The 18,465-nt window shown below is 44.9% G+C and overlaps 1 protein-coding gene across 3 annotated transcripts in view; it reads right to left on the reverse strand.

Moving 5' to 3' along the window:
- Window positions 1-18,465, reverse strand: part of LOC129831921 (cell adhesion molecule DSCAM-like) — a 145,558-nt gene that overhangs the window by 25,160 nt on the left and 101,933 nt on the right. For all 3 annotated transcript variants that reach the window (XM_055895541.1, XM_055895542.1, XM_055895543.1), the window contains 9 exons: window positions 17,015-17,293; window positions 16,624-16,743; window positions 14,253-14,432; window positions 4,000-4,196; window positions 3,654-3,750; window positions 3,310-3,438; window positions 2,984-3,151; window positions 1,296-1,366; window positions 842-1,085 (listed from right to left, as the gene is read on the reverse strand). In XM_055895541.1, the coding sequence (XP_055751516.1) occupies window positions 842-1,085; window positions 1,296-1,366; window positions 2,984-3,151; window positions 3,310-3,438; window positions 3,654-3,750; window positions 4,000-4,196; window positions 14,253-14,432; window positions 16,624-16,743; window positions 17,015-17,293 (1,485 nt within the window). The remainder of the gene's footprint in view (window positions 1-841; window positions 1,086-1,295; window positions 1,367-2,983; window positions 3,152-3,309; window positions 3,439-3,653; window positions 3,751-3,999; window positions 4,197-14,252; window positions 14,433-16,623; window positions 16,744-17,014; window positions 17,294-18,465) is intronic.

Consider the following 18,465-nt stretch of genomic DNA (forward strand, 5'->3'; position numbering starts at 1 on the left):
GCGGTTTGCTGATCTCAACGTTGTGAACAGAGTGCCCCATGGTGGCAGTGGGATTATGGTATGAGCAGGCATAAGCTACGGACAATGAACACAATTGTATTTTATCGATGGCAATTTGAATGCACAGACATACCGTGACGAGATCTCGAGGCCCATTGTCGTGCCATTTATCCGCCGCCATCACCTCATGTTTCAGCATGATAATGCACAGCATGCTGCAAGAATCTGTACACAATTGCTGGAAGCTAAAAATGTCCCAGTTCTTCCATGGCCTGCTTACTCACCAGACATGTCACCCATTGAGCAAGTTTGGGATGCTTTGGATCGACGTGTACGACAGCGTGTTCCAGTTCCTGCCAATATCCAGCAACTTCGCACAGCCATTGAAGAGGAGTGGGACAACATTCCACAGGCCACAACAACCTGATCAAATCTATGCAATGTGTCGCGCTGCACGAGGCAAATGGTGGTCACACGAGATACTGACTGGTTTTCTGATCCACGCTCCTACCGTTTTTAAGGTATCTGTGACCAAAAGATGCATATCTGTATTCCCAGTCATGTGAAATCCATAGATTAGTGCCTATATGAACGTTAACTCAGTAAAATCTTTGACGTTTATATTTTTGTTCAGACTAGGCTGCAATATCTCCTCCTACTAGCTTCTTACTGTATTAGTTATTTCACATCTTTTGGTTTGAGGTAATTCATCCAGAAGATGGTAGTGTACCTACGGCAGTTACATTTTCACACTGCAACATTCTCATGCTATTATTAAGAAGTAAACTAAACACAAACACACATCCCTACCCCACCCCTTAACCCCCTGATCCGTACTAACCATCCTCCAGTGTTTTGGTGATGACCTCCTGAGAGGAGGGGCCGGTGCCAGCACGGTTAGCTGCCTGCACCACCACCCCATACTCAGTGAACTTCCTCAGGTTGTCCAGGGTGATGCTCTCGCTGCTCTCCCCAGTGGTGTCCATGCTGATGATGTTAAACTGGAAGCTGCCTCCAGAGCTGTACTCTCTGTAACCCACCTGGTAGCCCCGGATCACCCCATTCTGAAGGTGCTTGTGGGGGGCCTGAGGAGGAGGAAGAGGATGGGGGACAACGACAATATGTTAAAACGCTGCAAAATATGTTCAAATGCTGCCATCCTTTTGCTTATAATTAGGGTAACACGTTTGGTCAAATGCTCTGCATTACTATTGTCATATCATACGATCAGACTGTACATAGACATCGATAGAAACAGGAAAATAGCTCTGTTTAACACCATGAGGACACAGTACCTTCCAGGTGACTTTGATGCTTTGTGGAGAGGTGGCCTCCAGTTGTACTTCCTGTGGAGGGCCATCGGGGGCTGTAGAACAGGTGTAATATTAACACAAAATACTCTTATGAGACAGTCAGTTGACTGTTGCAGAGATGATAGAGAAAGCAAGACATTTCATAGGCTCCTTTTTTTCTGGTTGGTGCGTGGCGTGTGAACTAAGTAGACCAGCTATCGCATTGGTGCCTATGGGAGAGCCACCCCTTAAGTAGACCAGAACTGTGAAACAAAAATACAATGGTAAAAGTCCTTTTTGAATAATTTTTATAACCCACCATCATTGACTGAGTCAATTCAGACATTAATTATTTTGAGTAAATATCTCACTAGATGGTGCTACAACGCTAGGAATCCCTTTGCTCTAGTTATGAACGAGTGATGGACCTTTTTTTAATTAATTTTTTTATTTCACCTTTATTTAACCAGGTAGGCTAGTTGAGAACAAGTTCTCATTTGCAACTGCGACCTGGCCAAGATAAAGCATAGCAGTGTGAACAGACAACAACACAGAGTTACACATGGAGTAAACAATAAACAAGTCAATAACATGGTAGAAAAAAGAGAATCTATATACAATGTGTGCAAAAGGCATGAGGAGGTAGGCAATAAATCAAATAATTACAATTTAGCAGATTAAAACTGGAGTGATAAATCATCAGATGATCATGTGCAAGTAGAGATACTGGTGTGCAAAAGAGCAGAAAAGTAAATAAATAAAAGCAGTATGGGGGTGAGGTAGGTAAAGTGGGTGGACTATATACCGATGGACTATGTACAGCTGCAGCGATCGGTTAGCTGCTCAGATAGCAGATGTTTAAAGTTGTTGAGGGAGATAAAAGTCTCCAACTTCAGAGATTTTTGCAATTCGTTCCAGTCGCAGGCAGCAGAGAACTGGAAGGAAAGGCGTCCAAATGAGGTTTTGGCTTTAGGGATGATCAGTGAGATACACCTGCTGGAGCGCGTGCTACGGGTGGGTGTAGCCATCGTGACCAGTGAACTGAGATAAGGCGGCACTTTACCTAGCATAGCCTTGTAGATGACCTGGAGCCAGTGGGTCTGACGACGAACATGTAGCGAGGGCCAGCCGACTAGAGCATACAGGTCGCAGTGGTGGGTCGTATAAGGTGCTTTAGTAACAAAACAGATGGCACTGTGATAAACTGCATCCAGTTTGCTGAGTAGAGTGTTGGAAGCTATTTTGTAGATGACATCGCCGAAGTCGAGGATCGGTAGGATAGTCAGTTTTACTAGGGTAAGTTTGGCGGCGCGAGTGAAGGAGGCTTTGTTGCGAAATAGAAAGCCGACTCTAGATTTGATTTTGGATTGGAGATGTTTGATATGAGTCTGGAAGGAGAGTTTGCAGTCTAGCCAGACACCTAGGTACTTATAGATATCCACATATTCTAGGTCGGAACCGTCCAGGGTGGTGATGCTAGTCGGGCGTGCGGGTGCAGGCAGCGAACGGTTGAAAAGCATGCATTTGGTTTTACTAGTGTTTACTTTACTGTATTCAAGAAAATATCATAATTGAAAACAACACGTATCCATGGCTAAAATCTGAAGACCAACAGAATATGTGTCAAACTGGTTTGGAACATAACTACATGATGTTTTGACCCAGTGAAGGACAGATCTGCGTGGGCCGACCTGCTTCGTCAGTGGTGATGGTGAGCTCGTTGCTGGTGTCGCTCTTGCCGATGTCGTTCTTGGCGAATATGCGGATGTTGTAGGTAGAGGAGGGGTGCAGCTCTATAATGGTGGCCTGGTTCAGCTGGGGGGACACATCTTTGGTTATCTGGGCTGAATTCCACGAGGCTAGGGGGGGCCAAACGCAATGAACCTATTAGCATCTCTGTATGACATGACAACAAACAAATTAGCTAATGCAAAAAAACGATTTAGTTATAACTATGTCATATGCAATTTCATGTGGATTTCTCACATTATTCCATAGGCCTTTGTGCCAGCCCTACCTGACTTGTTCTTGCACTCAATGTCATATCCTGTGATGGGGCTGTTTCCGTCAAAGCCCATGGTCCAGCGGAGGGCAATTGTCCGGTCTCTGACCTCTCGGATCTCCACCTCGGGAGGGTCCGGAGGTTCTAAAAGGGTTTAACACCACACACAACACACACACAGATTAGATAGAGAGGTTTATCTGTTCACTTAGTTGACCTGACCAGGAGAAAACAAACTGCAGGCTCAAGTTAACTAAGGCCCAGAGATATTAGCTGATGTGGTCAGGAAAAACTTACAGAAGCAACAAAAAGGTACCACTATGGAGAAACAGCGTAAGAAGCTGGAGCCAGGAGTTTACCTTGCACTGTTAACTGAATGATCCCTCTGTCTTCACCATAGGAGTTGATGGCATGGCAGGAGAAGAATCCAGAATCCTCCCGAACAGTGGGCAAAATCTGAGGAGAGGTCAACATAGTTTTCAACCAGGAAACATCTCCATAATACACCAAAACAGTTTGGTATTCAACTGATCATAACCTCTGGGTATTTTATAGGCTACACAAAATGTCCAATATCAATCACTGCAAGCACAAACGCTACTATGATCATTCATGCTTTATTGAGGACGTACTACACTAATACCAGCTCAGTATAAACACAATAATACACATCACCCCCTTTTGAGGTGGAGGCCTCAGGCGCACCTTCAGAGTGGAGATGACCTCGTCAGCCACCTCTTTGACCACGACGGTGTAGCGGCTGGTCTCTGGGTTGATGATGCGTTCCTCCTTTTCCCAGCGCACCATGATGGGCTTCTCCCCATGGGCTGTGCAGCTCATCTCTTTCTGCTGGCCCACCGTGGCCATGGTGGTGTTGGGGTACGACGTGATCATGGCCGGAACTGAGAGAGAGGGTGAGAGGAGAGAAAGAGAGAAAGGGAGAGAGTGAAGCAGAGGATGGAATTTCTATGTAACTTAACAGAGGCTCATACATCCTCCTTTAACTGGCCTCTGCCACCCTAAAGCCTGAAGGAGTACTCATTCCCAACGTCACGGCTGAGAATAGTCAACTATGGAGAGTCATGAATTCCTATCTAGATCTCCCTGATTCCCACAATGCATTGACCACTAATGGTTCAAAAACAGGCCTTCAGGTAAGCAATCAAACAGACAGCAACTGTTTATGTGTTGTTCCTGAGGCAGAGCGTCTCAGACAGAGACAGAGACAGGGTGCTACAGAGCAGAGGAAAGCTGTGACTAGTCTGAACTCCCCGCGGTGTGTGTAGAGCTCGTCTGGCGTTGCGGCACTACGACGTACCACGCTCATTAGCAGCGGTGCTGTGTGTGTGTGTGTGTGTGTGTGTGTGTGTGTGTGTGTGTGTGTGTGTGTGTGTGTGTGTGTGTGTGTGTGTGTGTGTGTGTGTGTGTGTGTGTGTGTGTGTGTGTGTGTGTGTGTGTGTGTGTGTGTATTTCGGGAAATACCCCAGTTCAGCTATAAACAGCTGCAGGTGTCCTCTACTACTGTACAGACACACAACACAGTCATGTACTGTCTCACATAGGTTTGTGTATATCACAGTTACATTGAAAGCCTTGATGATACAACCTGCTGTACTGATATCTGATACAAATGCTGCACATACTGTATGTGCAGTGCACTGTTGCTGATGTTTCAGAGAGGAATGGACTTCAAGGCAGACAAAAGAATGTACTGTATATGAATGTGTAGGTACATACGGTATGTCTACTGTACGTGTTTAACAAGATCATATATACAGTACATCCTACTGGCTAAGACAATGGGATACGTCTGGGGGCTGGTGCTCTAGCCATTCTCCTCTGTGTGTCTGTCTGTCTGTGTGTGTCTGTCTGTGTCTGTTAAAGAAGCTGTTTCTCCAGGAACTAAGTGGGTAGTACGAGCAGAGAGGACTCATGACAAGTCTCAGAAACACTGTCTGAGAGCATGTTCCCCTGCAGCAGTGTAACTGTGATCTCTCTCCTCTCTCTCTCCTCTCTCTCTCCTCTCTCTCCTATCCCACCAGGACGGCTATGATTTAATGATGAGAGCCCACTTTGATTATTCATACACAGCAGACAAGACTACTCCTCTGGCCCCACTGCTGTCTCACTACCCCTCCACACACACACTCAGAACCTCGACCTCTCCTCTGTCTTCTACACACACAGTCACACACCAACACAGAACACACACACATCTCCACAAGAAGGCAACACTCACACGGAACACACATACACACCCACACAAATTCTGAAAAACAGAGAAACGCATGCAGCAAAAACAAACCACACATAATCCCAGGTGACACACTCTCTCCATCTCCCTCATTCTCTCTGCACCACCACGTTTGAGGTTCTCAGTGCAGAGGAGGGGTGTGTGTGTGTGTGTGTGTGCGTGTGTGTGTGTGCGTGTGTGTGTGTGTGTGTGTGTGTGTGTGTGTGTGTGTGTGTGTGTGTGTGTGTGTGTGTGTGTGTGTGTGTGTGTGTGTGTGTGTGTGTGTGTGTGTGTGTGTGTGTGTGTGTGTGTGTGTGTGTGTGTGTGTAGGAGGGGGTGTGGCTCCGCTAGCTGACAGCCCCTCTCTGACATGATTGAATGTGTCACACTAAGGTCTGCCAACATTTAAGCCTCATCTCTTATTCACTCTCAAGCTACGCCAAAGAACGCTGATTTATTTTGCATGACAACTATGAATTTTAAGTGAGGCACATTAAAATATCCTCCTCAGCCTTCTCTAAATGTTATTGCTCCTTAACAAGGGTAGTTTCTCCGTACATCTGAGGTAGCAGGCAGCGCCGTGGCAGGAGGCGTCAGCAGGAGACCTGCCTGATGTTTTCCTACTCCTGCCCCCGCGAGACGGAGGGCATGCCTTGATGAGTGCTCCGCCTTTGAGGAGAGGAGGGAAGAGGGGGAGCTGGAGGAGGGGAGGACGCAGAATAGAAGAAGAATCCTAATTCTGACATACCTTTCAAACAACACAGGCATACGATCTGCTATTGTCATCACACACGTGGCTCTGGCACAGAACCCTGCTCCTCCACTGTTCCACCTGATCAAATTTCAGGGAAATGTCTGTCTGCTCTGGCTGCTTGTTAAAGCTAGAGACTGGCTGCTCTGTGCTGTGTGCTTCCACAGTGTCATACTCAGTTTGCTGTGACACTCCCAATACTGATACAGTAAAGGCCTCGGGTGTCAAAGATGACATAGAACAAACAGGCAGCTCAAGGTGTTCTCCATCTTAAACCATCCTCACAACAACCTGAGACTTGTTAAAGAAGGTCGTGGGGACAACAAAAGGCTGCTCCCAGCCAGTCTCCTCTCTCCTGCCTACATTCACCACACAGCCCTCAGTAGCCCCCCAGGCTACCAGTATTCTTTTTGATAGCCCATAATTGCTTGGTTGATGTATATTTTTTAATATCCAGCGATGTTACAGAGCCTGGTAATAATGCGCAGGAGAGAGAGAAAGAGGGAGGGAGAGAGAGAGAGAGAGCAAGAGAGAAAGAGAGAGAGAGAGAAAGAGAGAGAGAGAGAGAGCAAGAGAGAAAGAGAGGAGGTTTCTATTCCTATCTGTCTGTCAGGTGCCAGTCAGGGCTGGCTGTGTGTCACTGGGCAGAGGGAGACTGAGGAGGAGGTTTCTAACCTGTTGAGGCTAGGGGGTGCTGTTGTCACTATTTATGGAAATCGTGTAATTTTTGAAACGGCTTCCTACTAAATTCTTGATCGTACAATATGCATATTATTATTATTATTGGATAGAAAACAGTCTCTAGTTTCTATAGCCGTTGAAATTTTGTTTCTGAGTGGAACAGAACTCATTCTACAGCAATTTCCCTGACATGGAGTCAGATTTCACACATTTTGGCCCCTGATCTGGAGTCAGTTAAAAGGCCACTGTTATTGCTATGAGTATACAGACACTGCTTACGTCTTCCCCTGGATGCCTTTACGTGATGACGATTTGAATGGTATCGATTGCGCAATCACAGCCCCTATAAAACAAAAACACGTGTAGGTAGGAACTCTTTTCCAGGTGCGTCAGGCGCGCGGAGGACACCGACCTACTCTTTTTCCAAGCATTAGTGTAGCCAGTTATATTTCTCCGGTCATGTTTCTACTCGTTATAGGAGTTAAAAACATCATAAGGTAGTTAATTTAAACCGTTTTATAGCAATTTATATCCGTTTAGTGCGATTTTGGGACATTTATTTCTGAGACACTGTGAATCTCTGGGCACGGTTCCAATTCATGCCGAACGCAATGGGCATTTCTACATGGCAAGAGGACAGCTTTCGACCAAAAGACGATTAGACCCAAGAAAGGATTCTTTGCCCAAGATTCTGATGGAAGAACAGCTCAAAGTAGGAACAATTTATTATGATAAATCGTGTTTCTGTCGAGAAATGTTAATCGCTTATGACGCCATCTTGCTAGACGTAGCTTCGCTTGACGCAAACTGTATTGAAAAGTAAGGATAATTAAAAAAATGTAAATCAGCGATTGTATTAAGAATTAAATTGTCTATCAATCGCTGTCCACCCTATATTTTTTAGTCACGTTTATGAGTATTTATGTATACGACTAGATCACTGTCTAATATGGCGCACGACATTGTCTGACCAGCTGGGCAACTTTTGTCATTGTCTAACCATGATTTTGGTGGCTAAATATGCACATTTTCGAACAAACTGTATATGTATGTTGTAATGTGATGTTACAGGAGTGTCATCTGAAGAATTCTGAGAAGGTTAGTGAAAAAATTAATATATTTTGGCGATGTTTACGTTATCGCTCTCTTTGGCTAGAATCAATGCTCTGGTAACGTTTGCATATGTGGTATGCTAATATAACGATTTATTGTGTTTTTGCTGTAAGACACTTAGAAAATCTGAAATATTGTCTGTATTCACAGGATCTGTGTCTTTCGATTACTGTATGCTGTGTATTTTTACGAAATGTTTGATGATTAGTAATTAGGTAAACACGTTGCTCTATATATTTATTCTAGTCCATTTGTGACGGTGGGTGCAATTGTAAACTATGACATCTACCTGAAATATGCACATTTTTCTAACAAAACCTATCCTATACCATAAATATGTTATCAGACTGTCATCTGATGAGTTTTTTTCTTGGTTAGTGGCTATCAATATCTTAGTTTAGCCGAATTGGTGATAGCTACTGGTGTTGGTGGACAAATAAAAGATGGTGTCTTATGCTAATGAGTTTAGCTAATAGATTTATATCTTTACATATTGTGTCTTCCCTGTAAAACATTTTAAAAATCGGACATGTTGGCTGGATTCACACGATCTGTGTCTTTCATTAGCTGTATTGGACTTTAATGTGTGAAAGTTAAATATAAAAAAAAAAAAAAAAAAAATGAATTTCGCGGCCTTTTCAGTGGAATGTGGGGGGGGTGTGCCGCTAGCGGCACCCCAGTCCTAGACAGGCTAATCCTATCTGTCTGTCAGGTCCCAGTCAGGTCTGGATGTGTGTCACTGGGCAGAGGGAGACTGAGGAGGAGGTTTCTATTCCTATCTGTCTGTCAGGTCCCAGTCAGGTCTGGATGTGTGTCACTGGGCAGAGGGAGACTGCGGAGGAGGTTTCTATTCCTATCTGTCTGTCAGGTCCCAGTCAGGTCTGGCTGTGTGTCACTGGGCAGAGGGAGACTGAGGAGGAGGTTTCTATTCCTATCTGTCTGTCAGGTCCCAGTCAGGTCTGGCTGTGTGTCACTGGGCAGAGGGAGACTGAGGAGGAGGTTTCTATTCCTATCTGTCTGTCAGCTCCCAGTCAGGTCTGGCTGTGTGTCACTGGGCAGAGGGAGACTGAGGAGGAGGTTTCTATTCCTATCTGTCTGTCAGGTCCCAGTCAGGTCTGGCTGTGTGTCACTGGGCAGAGGGAGACTGAGGAGGAGGTTTCTATTCCTATCTGTCTGTCAGGTCCCAGTCAGGTCTGGATGTGTGTCACTGGGCAGAGGGAGACTGAGGAGGAGGTTTCTATTCCTATCTGTCTGTCAGGTCCCAGTCAGGTCTGGATGTGTGTCACTGGGCAGAGGGAGACTGAGGAGGAGGTTGCCATCTTGGATGGAGATGGACTACAACAGATTGAGTAAACAATCATCCAATAGCATTATTAAAAGGTGTGAATTGCAATAAATGCCAGTCTTGAAATTGTGCATGATGAACAGACTATTATAGAGTTACATTTTTTTGACAAGAAATCCCCAAAACATTGGTATATAAAATAAAATGAAAACATCTTACTGTAGGATTTCTAGTTGGCTAGGGTGTACACACTTTGAGTAAAATGTGTTAGCTGCACAGCAGTAGTAAAATCCTCAGTTGTTTTATCTTTCTGATCTGAACCCTTTCTCTGTAAGAGAGGGACTGAAAATAAGGTAGAACTCCACATGCAAATAACTGTTCCCCTGGGCCCTTACTTAGTCTGTCTCTAATTGAAGTATTGACGGGTTTAAATGAAGCAGAAACTCACTGAAGAGCTTCATCGGCCTGGGACACACACACACACGCATGTACACATGCACACATGCACACATGCACACAGAATAGTTAGGGCAGACAGGCAGCAGAATAGTTAGGGCAGACAGGCAGCAGAATAGTTAGGGCAGACGGGCAGCAGAATAGTTAGGGCAGACAGGCAGCAGAATAGTTAGGGCAGACAGGCAGCAGAATAGTTAGGGCAGACAGGCAGCAGAATAGTTAGGGCAGACAGGCAGCAGAATAGTTAGGGCAGACAGGCAGCAGAATAGTTAGGGCAGACAGGCAGCAGAATAGTTAGGGCAGACAGGCAGCAGAATAGTTAGGGCAGACAGGCAGCAGAATAGTTAGGGCAGACAGGCAGCAGTGCATACTGAGACACTAATGGTGTTCTTTTTCTATCCACTCAAGCGAATAAGTACACTTTTACAGAAAGCATCTTGAGTCTGAGTGCACAGTTCAGGGTTTATAAGGCATGAAATGTGATATTTTGATGAGTGACAAGAGTACAGCTGTACCATCATGTAATGACTGAGCTTCCAACCCCCCAGTAGCAAGATGGATACAACTAACAAAAGCCCCAAAGACATCGCAACTCTGGGCTTTCTGGATAATCAGAATGTTCTCATTTCCAAGATGTCAATCATCATTAAATTTAAGTAGTCTTGAGAGATTTGAGTAAAACTAAACAGGAAATGAGAGTAGGCTATAGGAGAGAACGAGCAGAAATCTATACACCTCACTACACGGAGACACGCTCACAGAGGGTCCCCTTTACAATTAGTATTACTGTAACACCCCTTACTGTAACAGCCCTAAATCTCCCTCCGTCTACCTGATTAAGCTTTTGAAGGCTTGTGGAATCTGGTGATAAGGAGCAGCTCTCAACCTAACTCCTCCATCCTGCATAGACCTATAGTACAGTACAATGTAGTCAGCTCACACATACACACACTTACAGTAGGCTATGAAACGCTTTGAGACTGATACATTAAAAGCAAATCTCTTGCTCTCCCCTCCTCCCCCTGTACATTCCCAATGATATCGTGTGTCCTGGGGCGTGCTGGTCTCAGTGTCAGGGTGGAAGCTGATCTGGGGCTGAGGCTGGGGCGACGGCGCTGTGTGAGGATAATATGCTTCAACCCTCATTTTATCATCTCCTCTCCTCGCCGGGCATGCTGGGAAAGTAGGCCACCACGCCATGCAATGCCTCACTGGGCTATACCCCCCAAACACACACACACACACAATGAAATGCATATAGCCTATAATACACCCACACACAGAGATGTACACTACACACTCCTCAGGCCGGTCCAGTGTTCTTCTTACAGGCCATACAGTACAGTGATGACAAGTTGAGTGGAGCCACTCTAATGCCCTGTTCTCCTGCACAATTACTCTCTCACACGTCAGGAGACAAATACCTCCTGGGAAAAGAAGGCAGAGAGGAGAGGAAGAGGCTTTCTTGTGACTGGAAGCGTCTTGCTGTTGTTGGGTCTGGCTACGGTGTACAGCCAACTGTTTGTCAGTGATAATTAGGCATTAACCAACTGCATAGCTACTGTTTATGGCATGCTGACCAATGACCTGGGTGGTAATGTAAAAAAAAAAAGAAAGAAAAAAAAGAATGGTGCCCGGGCTGTCTCACAGGTCCAGCCACTGCATGGCAACTACGGCCTCCAGTGAGCTAATGTACTGATGGAAACACAGAGTGCTACATAAGCACTTCCATGTTAGCCTCATTAACTATGACAAGCTCATACTGTACAGTACACTGGGTGGGGTAGGCCAGGGCATCGTAGCCATGCTGGCTAGCATACAGCCAATGTCTGTTGCCTCTTCTCAGTGTCTTAGCCACACCATGATCAGAGACTGTTTGTTTAAATAGATGGTTCATGCTTGTTTGCACAAATCAGTGTAAGTATATAAAACGCAAAGGTATGGAATGGAACCTAAAAGTCTGTGCACGTCTGTGTGTATTGATGATGGGATGTGTATTTATGGTTACTGATGTGTGTGAGAGTGTGTATTTATTTACATTATGTGAATCTGAATGGATGCATGATAGAGAAATAGTGCACGTGTGTGTGTAAATGTGGGCTTGTGTGTATTGTAGGAGCGCACGTGTGTTACCATCTTTGCGTGTGTTTGTTTGTGTGTGTCTGTTTGCATATTTGTGCAGCAGGCAATGCCAGGAGGGAGCTGCCTTTGGCTCTGACAGAGAGAGCGGCTTAGCGGGGGGGCTCCTGCAACAGCTTGATAAGAACAGCAACAGAAAATAAGCTCTACTCACATCTGAGCACCATCAAATGAGAATACTTCCCCCACGCAGCGAAGCCAGACTAGCAGTGCCAGGAGACTGGTGACCAGGGTCATTAACTTATTAGGGCTAGGCCCCTTTTTTCTCCACTTCCTGCCTGAATGACATGCCCAAAGTAAACTGCCTGTAGCTCAGGCCCTGAAGCCAGGATATGCATATAATTGGTACCATTGGAAAGAAAACACTTTGCAGTTTGTAGAGATGTCAACATAATGTAGGAGAATATAACACAATAGATATGGTAGGAGAAAAAACAAAGAAAAACCAATCGAGAATCTTTTTTTTTGTTGAGAGAGAGAGACCATCCTCTTAGAAATGCAAGAAAAAGGTCATATTGACAATGAGCCCTGTATGCAATTCCTATGGCTTCCACGGGGTGTCAGCAGTCTATATCCAAGGTGTCAGGCCTGTAACTTCAAAAACAAATAAGAAATAACAATTTTAGTAGAAGGACACAGTCTTGGAAACTCGTGTTTGCGCACACCATGAAGACATTACGCACCTGCTAAAATCTGTTTCCTATTGAACATACTTATTTCGGAAATAAATATTATAGTTTGATTACATTTTAGGGTATCTGAGGAGTAAATAGAAACATATTTTGACTTGTTGAAACAAAGTTTAGGGGTAGATTTTCGGATTCCTTTCTCTGCAAGTTGAATGAGTGGATCACTCAACTCGATGGCACCAACTAAACAGACTTTTTGGGATATAAAGAAGGATTTTATCTAACAAAACGACACTACATGTTATAGCTGGCACCCTTTGGATGACAAATCAGAGGAAGATTTTCAAAAAGTAAGTGAATATTTCATCCTTATATGTGAATGTATGAAACCTGTGCCGGTGGAAAAATATTTTGATGTGGGGTGCCGTCCTCAGACAATCGCATGGCATGTTTTCGCTGTAATAGCTACTGTACATCGGACAGTGCAGTTAGATTAAAAAGAATTTAAGCTTTCAGCCGATATGAGACACTTATATGTACCTAAATGTTTAAAATCCATAATATTAATGATTATTTATTTGAATTGCGCGCCCTCCAGTTTCCAGCTAGCGCGACACCGATCCTTATTAACATACTCCACATGCTGCAACCACACCAGTCAACACAGCAGAGAGAGACAAACTGTCTGGACTCCAATACAAAACCATGCCCTGTCCTTGTTTCAGTATGTCATGATTCATTACTCAGACTGTATCTGTTTTAACTGTGTGATGATTCAATGTACAGTTACTACAGTAGCCTATAGGCCATCTGAGTAACCCTAAGGTCAATTGTTTAATGACTAAACCTTTGAAATGACACAGCATCTAATGAGTGACCTTATGTCACTGAACTGTGTCCCAGTTCCTCTCCAAGTCCCACTGACATTAATGACGCCATGGCCCAGGCCTTGGCTCTGTCTCAGGTTGGTTTTGTAACCAGAAAGTGATTAGTGATGCTACAGTTACATTAGACTGCTGCTGGTACTGATTAAAATAGACCTGGCAAGCAGGCCCTCTACCCCTTGTCGGTTAAACATGATGTCTACAAGGCTATAGGAGAACACTGTATTACAAATCAATATGCAGCCAGGGACAGGGCTAATACCAGAAGATAACATATAGGGTGGTCACATTTCTGTGACTTCAGGGAAATACAGATTGAGAGATGGCATACTGATGACCTTATGAAGGTGCTATATGTCATGTTAAATGTGATGTAGGTGATGTAAGACAAGTAGGGTAACAGAATCATTATCAGAGAAAGAGAGAGAGAGAAACAGAGAGGGGGAAAGAGTGAGATAGAGAAAGCAGGCCAGAGAACAAGAGAGCGGTGTAGTGCTCTGTCCCTCTCTTTTGCAATTGGCAGACTCCGCTTGAATGAAGAGTTCAGCGTGTAATGGACGGGACATAAGTCCTTAGCCGCTCACGCACACACACACACTCAGGGCCAAAGGAACAGTGACTATACTGTGGGATCAAGATTTTACCCTTATATTCCCCTCATTTGCTCTGACCCAAACTCACAGATGCGATACACACTTGTCATTTGATGCTTCACCCAACAATACCAAACAGAGTTATTCTAATAAGGAAGTCAGAAAGAAACTTTACAGTGTTTTTGGAGTCTTACTTTTGATGGTGAGGTACATGGATTTGCTGACGTCAGCTCCCACATCGTTGCTGACCTTACACAGGTAGTAGCCGCTGTCCTCCTCCAGCACGTGTTTGATGAGCAGAGAGCCGTTGACCAGCAGCTGGATACGGGAGCCAGAGTTCAGGGCGATGGGCTGGAACTGGGGAACCCCGTTACCTAGGGAAAAGACAGGAGGGACGGGGCCACGAGTCATGGATGATATGACCTGAGATCCACATTTTAAATGCATTTAGCACCTTTCAAAAGTGTGTACATATTTGTAAAGGACATGTAAGTCTACAACATACTCTAATCCTTAATCTGAAACATTGTATTTGGCATAAGCAATGTAAGGTTAACAGCACATGGGGGTGGTGTGCTACAATTTCCCCTTCCTAATTTAAATCCAAAGCTACTACTGTTTTTGTTTTTAATGCTCATGTTTTGGGTCAAGACTATTGACAGATGCGCATCCTTATTTGACTTGTACAGTGTGTGTAACGCTTTAGTGACAAAGCTTTAGGGATTTAAGGGCAGTAAACATGTATCTTAACGCCCCTAAACCTCAGCAGCTGCTGTGGAGAATGTAGCCACTAAAATGAGGTAATCATTAAAGAGATAGTGCTCATGTTCAACACCAGAGCAGATTGCTGAGGAAGAAAACAACAAGACTGCAACGTGGCCTTGAAACAAGGAATCAGCCAATAAAATGCAAAGCAGTTTCCTTTACACAAAAAAAGTACTTTTCTTTTCCTTTGTTTTTCCTTGATTTTCTGTCTGTAAGCCATGTTTGGTATCCTTCATGTGAACAACATTGAACATGTAAGCATGTACATTTACAAATCTACACATCAAAGACTGAACATTGTATTGTACATATTTTTTGGGGTAAATACAACCTAATCTCCAAAGCATTGGTTTTGTCTTGGTGAAACACAAAGATGAGTATTAGTATGTACATGCTTTTTGTAGGTCAAATATTCTTCATTTGTTGGGCACATCTCCCTGGTGGTGAGGTATTCTTCAGCATACTAGCATACAGCATTATACTTTTCACATATTAGGGAACAAGTTATTTTCTATAATCATCCATGTTTCTGTTGGAGGTAATGTTGGACAGTTTCATTCAAAAAGGTCAAAATGACTTCAGTACTGTAGGAAATGTTTAATACTGAAAATGTTCAGGTCAACGAGCTGCCTGGGAATGGAAATCCACTCAGAGCTGTAAGTGGTCTACCTATGTTACAGCAACACATCCAGGCTCACTCATAGAGTATTAAACATATGTCTGAACTGGGCCAGATATTAGCATGCGATAAAGTTAGCGTGTAAAGATAAGGACATTTAGTGAACTGTGGGTTTTGGTCCTTAATTAAAAATCCAGTCAAGTGCCTATGGTTAGCGAGGGGTCAAGTGGCAGTACTATTCCCACTCTGCTGCCTTGTAGACGAGACGAGAAGAGAGAGAGAGAGAGAGAGAGAGAGAGAGAGAGAGAGAGAGAGAGAGCAAGAGACGAGGACGTGCTCTTGAATGATGGATTTTGCATATCCAGAGGGAGCTAGCAGTTATGCTAATACCAGCTGACCTTTCCTTCTTCACTGTTCTATCTCTCTGTGGCTCTGCTCTGCTAGCACCTGACTGGGAGAATAAAAAGCATTATCCAGAACCACAACATGCAGCAACACACGCACTTACAAATTAGAGGTACATCTCAGATAAAGGCCCCGGCTGAGTCTTCACTCTGCCATCGCCGTGGCGACAGACCAAGGTTCTGCCAGACATTTTTAATCAGACAGGAGGTCTAAGACATTGAGGAGCGTCTCTCTCACATCAAACCCAATCTCCTCTCGGTCCCAGGGAGCCAAAATCACAAACAAATCCCATCAAAGCCTGGCTGCTGTCTGTCTGGCCCTGTCTCCACGCCTTTGATGCCCCTCACACGGCCCCCCACGCCACCCAATTGGTTGGATTGGTTGTTGTCTCTCCATTGTGGGAAGCTTTCATCCCTGGTTATGGACGAAGCAGCAAACAGCTGGGTCCCCTCTTCAGCTAGCCAGGTCAAGTGCTGTGCCACTTTGTTCACCTGCTCTCTCACACCTCACTGGTAGCTCCCCCACCTCACAACCCACAGTGGCTGTACACCTGCGACCTATGACAGTGTGTGTGTACACCTGCAGTTGTTGAACCACATCATACACGGGCTGTGGATGAAACAGATGGAACCCATATGCCTTCAACTACTACTACCGTTACTCCCTCCAAAAGAGCTGCCGTTACATCCCCAAACAATGTCTATTAATACGTTTGTATAACCATTTAATTCATGCTACCAACAGTCTTCGGATGCTTGATTTCCATATATGTTTACCTTTGGAGTGCTTCCATACCAGGGTGGGGCGTGGATAACCCTCAGCAGAGCAGTTGAGGGTCACAGTTTTGCCATAGATCCCATCCTGGTCTGTGGGCTGCACCACAAACTGGGGAGGAACTGGAGGAGCAGAGGGAACCACACACAGACTGACTTACTAGTACTTCTGAGACAGAAAGATAGTAGAAGAGATTTATTAAGAAAAAGACTGCAGTGGAGAGAAATCACAGTATAAAGACAGATGAGAAGCAACGGAGAGAGGAGCAGAGAAAGAAACAGAAACAGAGAGAGAAAGAAAGACACAGTAGGAGTCAGGGAGCAAGAGGAGGGAACCTAAGAGAGATACATCTAGAGACAGAGACAGAGGAACAACGTGCTAGCCTCCTCTCACCCCTGACAATGAGCTGACTCTGATGCTCAACGGCTGCAGCCTCGTTGCGTGCAATGCAGGTGTAGTTTCCGTTGTGGTCTGGGGACAGGTTGGAGATCCGCAGTGAGCTGGTGAACTCTATGTTGTCGATGGTGACCCCCAGACTGGCAGGGATTGGCCGCCCGTCCTTCTGCCAGGTGATGTCCAGGGGCTGGTCACCTGACATTACCACGCAGGGGATGAAGACGCGTTGACCAATGGAGAACCGCTGGAATGCAAAGGGCTGGATGTACGGTGGAACTGGAGGGGAAAAGGGGGAGAGGTGACCATAACCACATTAGGCTGAGAGACAATACACTATACCGGTACAATCTCCTGTGTGTCATACTTCAATATTCTATCAATCCCTTTGGTCATTGGAAATCATTGAATAGACTCTGAACTCAGAAGGACTGAGAGTGAATCATCACGTAATTCAACCTTAGTCCTTCCTCCATTCTAGCCGAACATTCTGTACTCTGAGTCGGAGCAAACAGTACCAAGAACAGGTGTACTATTCCATAAACACTTGAAGGGGTGATTCTGTATTTTGGTGACTCATGCCACATCAGTCTGTCTAGAAAACCTAACGACCCTCAAGAAGGGAAGAAACAACATGTTATACAAAAGAAATGGAGAATCAGGCCCCATGCTAGACTAGATAACGACCTAGATGTGAGATCCTGCTCAGTAAGTCCACTGTGGCACCTTCTCAGGGGACTCTCCAGCCATCTCGCAAGTCAGCTGCATTTGAGAATCAATGAGTTAAAATAACACTGAAATAAGCAGCACTTGAGCACTGATTTAATTCACAACAAAGTAGGGATAATGGACTCCTGGGATCTCCCCAGCCGCTTTCAGATTTTGAAGCTTGAGCAGAGCAAATTAACTAAGATACTTGTAGCGGGGAAGTGTTGCTTTATATCATGTGGTCCCCCTTTCCCCCGCCCCGCCCCAGCCTCATCTCCTGGAAATGTTTTAAGCAGTGGCTGCATCATTCATGACATGGATATGAGGCATGGGGAATCACTCGTTAACATTCCCATTACGTATTCTGGGTCTCTGGTAATCAAGCTCAATCGCTACTGTATGTGCAGTCATACTAATGACTCTAGTTTAGTCTCACATACCAAAGAAGCGCAATCATAGCAGTGGTGAATGTCAGGCAGTGTTTCTGTAGCTTATGATGGCCCTGGCCAATGGGAGTATGACCTGCGAGGTCACTTCCTATCTCTGGCTACAGCGTTGTCATGTTCTACTGTCCACACTCTCATACCTCTTAGAATGCTTATGAAGCACATGGTGATGTGTGTAACCTACTCCTCAGCCTGAAGTGTCCCCACTTGTGCCAGTGAATAGCTAGCTTTTCATGTGGTGCCGACTGGTAAGATGCTTCAGGAGGGTGGTCATGTATGCTAGCAAGACAGAGTTCG

The sequence above is a fragment of the Salvelinus fontinalis genome, chromosome 33, assembly GCF_029448725.1.
Source record: "Salvelinus fontinalis isolate EN_2023a chromosome 33, ASM2944872v1, whole genome shotgun sequence".
In the NCBI taxonomy this organism is placed as follows: Eukaryota; Metazoa; Chordata; class Actinopteri; order Salmoniformes; family Salmonidae; genus Salvelinus; species Salvelinus fontinalis.